Source organism: Kryptolebias marmoratus, linkage group LG6 (assembly GCF_001649575.2).
Source record: "Kryptolebias marmoratus isolate JLee-2015 linkage group LG6, ASM164957v2, whole genome shotgun sequence".
Classification (NCBI taxonomy): Eukaryota; Metazoa; Chordata; class Actinopteri; order Cyprinodontiformes; family Rivulidae; genus Kryptolebias; species Kryptolebias marmoratus.
The window spans coordinates 26,356,510-26,365,993 of NC_051435.1; the positions used below are offsets into that span (position 1 = coordinate 26,356,510).

The 9,484-nt window shown below is 39.1% G+C and overlaps 1 protein-coding gene across 12 annotated transcripts in view; it reads left to right on the forward strand.

Annotated features, from left to right (window-relative positions):
- caska (calcium/calmodulin-dependent serine protein kinase a) overlaps positions 1-9,484 on the forward strand; it is a 253,773-nt gene that overhangs the window by 214,248 nt on the left and 30,041 nt on the right. For 4 of the 12 annotated variants that reach the window (XM_017429054.3, XM_017429055.3, XM_025008785.2 and 1 more), the window contains 4 exons: positions 1,374-1,442; positions 2,058-2,093; positions 4,496-4,537; positions 4,987-5,183. In XM_017429054.3, the coding sequence (XP_017284543.1) occupies positions 1,374-1,442; positions 2,058-2,093; positions 4,496-4,537; positions 4,987-5,183 (344 nt within the window). The remainder of the gene's footprint in view (positions 1-1,373; positions 1,443-2,057; positions 2,094-4,495; positions 4,538-4,986; positions 5,184-9,484) is intronic. The other 8 variants (XM_025008787.2, XM_017429060.3, XM_017429062.3 and 5 more) reach the window with 3 other exon arrangements.

Here is a 9,484-nt window from a genome sequence, read left to right on the forward strand (position 1 = left end):
GTTTGTAAAAAGAAACGTGTCTAAAGTGATTGTAAAAAATACAATTCAGTATGCATGAGCGGACAGTTTTCAGAGTAAAAGCTTGGTGTTGTGCCTCTGCCTCTGAAATGTTATTAGGAGTAAATCTAAATAGCAGCACTAGAATATTTCATCTTAAATTCTAATTGTGTTCATAAAGTGATGATTTTAGGTCTACTACAGTTTGTCTAAAGCGGCTTCATGCTGTATGAAAAATGACTGATTAATAAAATAAGATTATATCAATATATTTAAACATGATTTTAAAGCCAACGACACCAGACTTTTCCAGGGGCTTAAAAACCAACAACTAATCAAAAACCAAGACAAAAAAGCTGTATCAGCATGGAAAAGTTGTAAACATGAGTCAGTGATGAATAAAATCGTTACAGCTGTTCTGTTAGAAAGAGAAACCCAGCAAATCTGAGAAGTACTCCTGGGGTAGACATTTACTCATAAAATCTTTCCATAAAAGAATGACATCATTATTGTTTAATTTATTATTAGTATTAATGTTATTTTATTAATATTTTAGCATGGGCATTGAGAAAGCAGTGAAAAAACATCTAAAATGTAGTGAAAATGCGATGAAACACTGTTTGTGTTTCATTATGGAGTCTAAAACTTTTCAAAACAACAAAACTTTTATTTTGAAAGTCTTAAACACAAACCACAGGTTTGCCTAAAATTTGCATGTCAGTAGTTTTGCTTGTAATATAATTTACCTTCACCAATGAGGTTGTGTTTTTGATGGTGTTGGTTTGTTTGTTAGCAAGATTCCTTAAAAGCTAATGAACAAACTTTGAATCAGATTTCAGGAAATGTTGGGGTTGTCCATAAAAACAATTGTTTAAATTCTGGTGGTCATCCAGATTATTTTTTTAATAACCCTATGGCTTTGGCGGAAGTTTGCGTTCCCCGAGTGCTTCTTGGTTTTTTATCATACATTTTATTTTCTTCATTTTTCCTTTTTTTACTCATTTTCCAGCTGATATGATTGTAGTTGTGATGTCTTCAGCTCTTTTGGTCCTCTGCTCACACAGACATTTATTTGTGGCTAAGCTGTGCTGGTCTGTCTGATAGTGATGACCTCATGCTCACCGCTGCTCCTATCAGAATCTCATGTCAGTTTGGCTCCCCCCTGTGGTGATGTAAAGATGTGCAGGCTGTACAGACATGCTAGTGATGCTGGCTGCCATGTTTTAGTGACGCATTTCATTACATCAGCGCCAGTGGTGGGTCTCTGTTCTACAAGCAGATCCTCTCTGTTACCTGCAGTCACTGCCCAGGAGAGTGTGAGTGTGTGTGTGAGTGTGTGTTTGCTGTGTGCTGCTGACCTGTGTGTCTTATTTCAGAAAGAGTCCCCCACCACCTCACGACAGTCCCCTGCCAATGGCCACTCCAGCATTAACAGTTCTATCTTGGTAAGGACCCCCGCCCCCAGCAGACCCCTTCCACCACAGACAGACCCACACCCTTGTCTCTCCGTGCCTTCCAGTGCGACTCATTCATCACACCGTCTCCGCCTTCCTGTATAATTGTTCCCTTATCATGAATTGTCTTCTATTTGTTTGCATTCTTTGAGTAGCGTTTGGATTTGACGCTGAAGGGTTGGGATGTAGGTCACCTGACTCGATCCTGTGTCAGTCCTCCTCTGCCCCTGGTAATCTGTTTGAGCCTAGGGCCCCTCCCATGTCCGATATCTCAGTTAAAAAATTGGTGTGCCTCCCTGCTGACACAACACAGCGGGCATCCAATCAGCTCCTTTATTTCCCGCCAAGGCTCCAGACAGACTCTGTGGTTGTGCTGATGCTGCAGCTGCTTGGCTTGCTCTGTGCTTGCTTGGTTGCTCCACAGCTCGATCTGCTGGAACAGATGAGAATCCACTGCCCTCTGTTTTTTTTCTCTTTTGCTTCTGTTTGTTTTTTTTCCAAGCTAGATTGCAAATGATCGTGCATGTAACTGTTTCTTATAACGATGTAGTTTTGTGTTTTTATCTTGCTGAATCTCTTTCTGTGATCAATCCTTCATCTCTACAGGACCTGGCATCCACCATCCAGCCCAAAGGTCGACAGGTAAAACTCACCTGCACTCACTGTCAAAGCTACAACACTGCTGCTGATACTAAAACCCTCTCTTCTGCTTCACACTCCTCTGTCAGTGAGATTCATTCAAGACAAGTTGAAGTGATTGGACTGATGCTGAGGCTGTCACTCAGAACTTCACAAAGACCAGAATTGATTGTGCATTTGCGCTCTGATAAATGATATTCCTCTGTGAAAAGAGCTCCGCTGTTGTAAGACATAAGTAAGAGAATGACCTTAGAATGCTGTAATGAGTTTCATTATTGCAAACAATATGACCAATATGATTAGAAACAATGACCCATCCTAACACTGATCATTTCACTCTTTCACATTTAAGAGCACCAAGTTACTTAACTACATGTAGTATCACGCTGGATTGTGAAGGAGTCTCCAAAGTGTCTCAAAACATTTTCAGAGGTTTTCAGATTCCTGTTGTGAGTCGTTGTCACAACAGGAAACACTTGAAATTTGGACATATTCAAAACCTTTGTGCAACAAACCAAACTCTGTGACTCCTTATAGTCACAGAGTTGTTGCAGGCATCTCAAACCCATCTTAAACCCTTTTCAATTTAGTTTCTGTGAATTCACAAGACTACAGCCCTGAATCGTCGCCAAGTCTAAAAACCATACAGATGATAAATAATTTAAATTGCCTATCTTTATTTTAAAGGTGTTCTCCAGTAAACAAAATCATAAACATGGGGGCGGTTGCCAAGGTGGGTATAATGTGGTTGGAGGTAGGCAACAAAATAATGTGCATGGTCTAGAATACAGTTTTTAAAACCATGCACATGAAAATAGGCCATGATTTTCAAATATTGGACAGTCTAAACACAGCCACAGAGCTTGCTGGTCGCTTGGTCACAGACACCCACAATTCAGTGAGACTGGAACAGAAAATTCATCTATACTTTGCAATTTTGACTTGTGAGCTTGACTCTCGATAGTCACAAGTGAGATACGGCCCCAAACGATGTGACTCTAAAATTATGAGCAGGGACAGACACAATGCTTCTGGATCCATGTTTTCTGTTGAATATATCTAAGGAAATAAGGTTTTATTGGCTTTGAGACCCTAAGTTTGAGAGGAAAATAGAATGATAACATAGATACACTGGTTCTTTGTTAAAAGAAACTGCCAGTCCAGACTATTTGTGTCTCAAAACACATTTCTGTTATCCTTCATCTCTCTGACGATCACACCTCCCCTACACTGGCAAAAACACTTCCAGCTTTTAGAACTAGAACCCCTCCTGTAGTGATCACACAGTGTGGGACAGCTTCAGTGGAAGAACATCTACAGAACTTCACCTGTAACTCTATCAGAAAATACAGAAAGAAAGAATGGATTCAAACACAGGAATATCTGCTTTGAAAAGACATGCATGCAAATAGAGCTGGTAAAATTGGCTCTCTTTGAGGACTCAGGTTAATCTGTGTCCCTCCCGTGGCCTTTGGGTCAAATTGACCCGAAGTTACAAGAGCTGCTCTACCTCTCCTATTTCGCTCTCTTTTGAGGGCTTCAGGAGCCAAGCTATTTTCTTTCTGTGTATTTTTGTTTGTCGTTAATGTAAATGTTCGTGTCACCTAGTAGTGCAGCATGTGTGTTTCTCTTATTTTGATTGAAATCTGTGGATATTTTCATAAAGAAAAACAAATCTGTTTGCAAGAGAATATCCAGACCAACAGAGGCTGTTGTACTGAATCACACCTGTTGATACTATGAACTGAAACTGACCAAAGTCTACACTGATACCAAGGAATGTTCAGCTTATTTACAGTATGCAGATAACCAAAAGATTTACCATTCCTTTCTCTCGTGATTAAAACTTTTAGACCTGATCACAGTTATTGAATTTAACATTTATTTCCAGAACTGACTCCAGAACAGGACGATAATATTTTAAACATCAAGTTATTGATTATCTGTCTAGGGTTTTTTTTTCTTGTTTTTGTTGGTGACATGAACTCAGTACTGTGACCACATGTGTGACCACTGTTGCGTTATCAGCCTAACACTCTTGCACTTCCCTACTCTTCCTTTAATTGTGTGTTTGGTAACAATAGCACAGGCATTGTCTAACCACTGATCCCCAGTCAGGTATTAATAATTTCAGCTCCTAGCTGTAACATGTAATTAAACAATTTTACTTCTGTTAAATCAGAATGTACAGTTTCCAAATGACCTGCAGGGGGCAGCAGATCATAACATATAGGCATCACTGTAACGGCTCATAGTTCACAGGTCATGAAAGAGTGAAGAGGATTGTCTGAGCACTATCCACCCCCACCCTTCTTCCCCTTTGCAAACCTTGGACCCCTACTCTGCTGTTTCGACATGATACAACTATTGTGCTGCATGATGTGTATGATGCTTTCAAATCCTAGATTGGATCCAGACCTCCAGTCAAGGACAAACTGTCTGTTAAGGTAAGAGACAGCCTTCCTCAAATCCTCACCAACAGGGAAAAGATGCAGTACCTCTCTGTAGTCCATAAAATAGTTTTCAGCCAGAGTAACGCTGACTGCTGAACGTAAACAATGCCTGTGCTGTAATTACCAAACTGTTCAGAGACTCATTAGTAGCCCAGCAGAGCTTGAGTTTATATTACTGCTGAACTACGCTCCTTGGAAACCAGTTTCCAAGCTGGCAACAAGAACGTCCCTCACAATCTGCCCCACCCCCCCTGGAAGATCCTGTTCTCATTACTTGAGGCCGAATTGTCAGATATGTGCACCATGTAGCCACTCTTATGTTTCTTTACATTTTTATTTGAATTCTTTCATCGCCCACCTTTTAAAGTTGGCTTTGTACCTCTATTGAATCCCCTACTTCCTGACCTTTTTTACTCTCTGTATTTTTTTATTTTTTGGTCCAGATTTATGTGAGGGCCCAGTTTGAATATGATCCCTCCAAAGATGAACTCATTCCTTGCAAGGAGGCCGGTATTCGTTTTCGAGTGGGTGACATCATTCAGATTATCTCCAAGGATGACCACAACTGGTGGCAGGGAAAACTGGAGAACACCAAGAACGGCACGGCGGGCCTCATCCCGTCGCCAGAGCTCCAGGAGTGGTGAGCACAACCAACACCATCCACAGTAGAGATGTAGACAGTGTTACCTTAGAGAAAATGTTTTCTTTAAAGTTAAGAAAATAAAGTATAAAATTCTTTAAGATGACAGAAATAAAAAAGTCGCTTAAATCAGATCAAAATGATTACATGTATATTTTCAATACAACCCCAATTCCAATGAAGTTGGGACGTTGTATAAAACATAAATACAAACAGAATAAGATGATTTGCAAATCCTTTTCAACCTTTATTCAATTGAATACACTAACTACAAAGACAAGATATATAATTCTCAAATGGATAAACTTTATTTTTATTTTATTTATTTTATTTTTTTCAAACATTCACTCAATTTGAATTTGATGCCTGCAACACTTACAAAAAAGCTGGGACAGGGGCAACAAAAGACTGGGAAAGTTGAGGAATGCTCAAAAACACCTGTTTGGAGCATTCTGCAGGTGAACAGGTTAATTTGAAACAGGTGTGGGTCATGACTGGTAAAAAGGGAGCATCCCTGAAAGGCTCAGTCATTCACAAGCAAGGATGGGACAAGGTTCTCCACTTTATGAACAACAGTGTGAGCAAATCAGTGGGTGATTAACAGGCTTCTGCAGAACATGAAGAGGTCATTTAACCTCTGAATCAGGTGTGTTGGAGCAGGGAAAACAGGAAAACATGCAGGATAGTGGCTCTACAGGACCAGAGTTGCCTACCCCATGTCTAACAGTTTAAAAACAACATTACTCAACGTACAACGTGCAAGGATTTTATGAATTTCATCATTTACAGTCCATGATATCATCAAAAGATTCAGAGAATTTGGACAAATCTCTACAAGTACGCCGCATGGCTGAAAATCAACAGTGAAAGCCCTTGACCTCAGACCCTCAGGTGGCACAGCATTAAAAACAGACATTCTGTAACAGATATTACCACATGGACTCAGGAACACTACAGGAAAACATTGGCACTGAACACAGTTCATCGCTACATTTACAAGTGCAAGATAAAAGTCTACCATGCAAAGCGAAAGCCATAAATCAACAACACTCAGAAACGCCTTTGGGTTCTCTGAGCCTGAGCTCATCTGAGATGGACTGACGAAAATTGGAAAAGTGTCCTGTGGTCTGACGAGTCCACATTTCTAATTATTTTCAGAAATTTTGGAAGTTGTGTCCTCTGGGCCAAAGAGGAAAAGGACTGCCAGGATTATATTAGCAGTGGTGGCTGGTGGTGATATTTGTAGGGTGGGCTAACAGATATATAATAAAATGCAAGCAACCAATTTGAAATAAAGAAAATCTTTTATAAATTGATTATGTCCTTTTGCAGCACAAAGACAACCTTAAAACAAACCACCACCAAAAACCAAGCTTACAAAGAGCCTCTGTCAGTTGTCCAAAACTTAATTCTCTTCATTAAGAGTTTTAACTATAATTATTTCAGATGATATTTCCCATTCAAATAGCTTTGAATAACACTGCATCACACTCCTTGACACAATTACTGATTCTCTGATGGTATCTAGATGTGTCAGTGCCCATGGCATGGGTAACTTGAACATCTGTGAAGACACAATTAATGCTAAAAGGTACATACAGGTTTTGGAGCAACATATGCTGCCATCCAAACTACGTCTTTTTCAGGGATGTCCCTGCTTATTTTAGCAAGACAATGCCAGCCACATTCTGCACGTGTTACAACAATGTAGCTTTGTATTAAAAAAGTGTGAGGTCTTCCTGCAGTCAAGACCTGTCTCCCACTGAAAATATGTGACACATTATGAAGCACAAAATACAACAATGGAGACCCCGGACAGTTGAGCAACTGAAGTTGTACATCAAGCAAGAATGGGAAAGAATTCCACCTACAAAGCTTCAACAATTAGTGTCCTCGGTGAGTGTTGTTAAAAGGAAAGGTGATGGAACACAGTGGTGGACATGTCCCTGTCCCAGCGTTTATGGAACGTGTTACAGGCATCAAATTCAAAATGATTGAATATTTGTAACATTAAATATCTTGTCTTTGTAGTGTATTCAATTGAATATAGGTTGAAAAGGATTTTCAAACCATCGTATTCTGTTTTTATTTATATTTTACACAAAGTCCCAACTTCATTGGATTTGGGGTTGTAATTAGGACACAGGATCTCATTTTCAAGGGAGACCAGTTTCAAGTGAACAAATAAAGTACAAATGTAGTCACAAACAAATGCAATTGTACAGTGCATACTGCAGTTAAACAGCAGAACCATCTTGTTCCTGTTCAGGTTTGCCAGGAACTCCAGCAGTCGATGTGTGAGAGGCAGGGTACACTCTAAACAGGTCACCTTCCTATCACAAGCTGCAGCTTATCATAAATTATACCAATTATACAGTTAACCTAAAAGTACAGAGCGTAGTGGTGAGTGAAGGGTTTACCTGTTCTGAATCTTTGAACTCTGTGGTTAACAGCATCCAACATTCTTGGGTAATAGGAGTGTTGATATAAACCATGTCATTCTGGTCTGTGTAAAGCACGGAGGTGGCTGCAACAAGTTGTTTCTTCATATTAAATGAAAAACATAATTGCAAAAAAACTTTTTTAAAAAGTCATTTAATGTGGTACTCAAAAGAAAACTTTTTTTCAGTTACAATACCAACAGATTAGAGAAAAGATACAAATTCAATAGGGGCACATTTTGTGGATTTTCTTTGTGTTTGAAAATAACATACTTTTCGGTTTGCCAGGATTTAGTACCAGTATAAGACCAGGACAACAGTGTTAGTGCAATAGTGAACTACTGTAGCATCAGCATTAAGATTTAAACCTGCAGCAGTCACATTCTGTCCAAAATTACTAAACCAGTGACACTTGAAAAACAAAAATTAAATAACCTCTCTGTCATGTAATCTTCTGACCAAGAGTTAATGTTGAATTGTTTCACTAGACTTGACAAATAAGACACACCTAATTTTATCTGATTTTAAAGCATTTTGTTTTTTTTGTTATTATTTTTATTAAAAAATAAATTGTTTTTTTTTCTTGTCTTGAGACCAGGTGATGAAAAATGGATGTTGAATTGTTTTGTTAGATGGATGTGTCTGATTAGTCCAATCTAATGAAAAAAATCAACATTTGTTTTTCCATTACCTCATTTTCATAAAAAAAATAATAAATAAAAAATTTAAAAGCTTTAAAATCAGATACAATTAGGAAATATAAAAAAAATAAATGTCATTGGGCATCTCACTGCCAGCAGGAAGACAGAGCTGAATCCAGCCTCTAGTCCCCCTGGTGGTCTAGTACTCTTCCATTTTGTGGAGTGAGTTTTTTCTTACCTACTAGTGTTTTTGGTATTTGCAGCATATTTCCTTTTGATTCTGTCTATTTTGTGTGACTGCAGCATTTTTCTTTTGTTGCTTTTTTTCCTTTGCATTTGTTTTTGTGTGTGTGTGTACCATATTTTCTGCACTATAGGGCGCACTGGATTATAAGACGCACTGTTAATGAATGGTCCATTTTCAAACTTTTGTCATATATAAGACGCATCGAACTATAAGGCGCATTGAACTATAAGGCACATCGTCATGCACCTCCCAATTTTAGTAACTTTGCACAGACCAAGTGCATCACGCTCCATTCAAAATGGACGATTTTGCTGCTCTAGCGGAGCTGGTTCGCCTGTATCAGCATTTATATGATCTCTATATGAGAGATCACAAAGATAATCAAACGATTCAAAACTCACGAAAGGATATTGCACCAACGTAAGCGTCAAGTATAAACGCCTCCACCGCTCGCTCAGGTCCGTGCGCGGAGCCCTGCGGGACTATAACTGAGCCTTCATGCTGCAAATGGTGCGGCTTTGTAGTTTACCAAAGTCGTACTAAAACATTATGACTTCTTACATATATAAGACGCTCCAGATTACAAGGTGCACTTGTAAGCAGAGTTAAGCTAAACTTCAAAACCTGCATTTTGGAAATAAGTGTAAATCTTCTGAAATGGCCTGAAACATTTAAACATTTAGACTTTTTTCTTCATTTTCTCTGTAAATCAGATTGTCATGGTGATATTTGTCCTTATTAAATGTTTCAAGGCCTAGTTTTTGTTTCATCAATCAGAGGAAAACGAAAGTTACGTATGTAACTACGGTTCTATGAATCCCGGATGACCGCCAGAGGGCGGTGCTGAAAGCACTGAATGTTCCCTTCGCGCATGCGCAGTTCGAGTAATAGTATCAACAGAGTCACACTTGTGACACATCGGATGATCAATCAGAGGCTATATAGCCTGACGTCATCCGAGGCTCTGTTCCT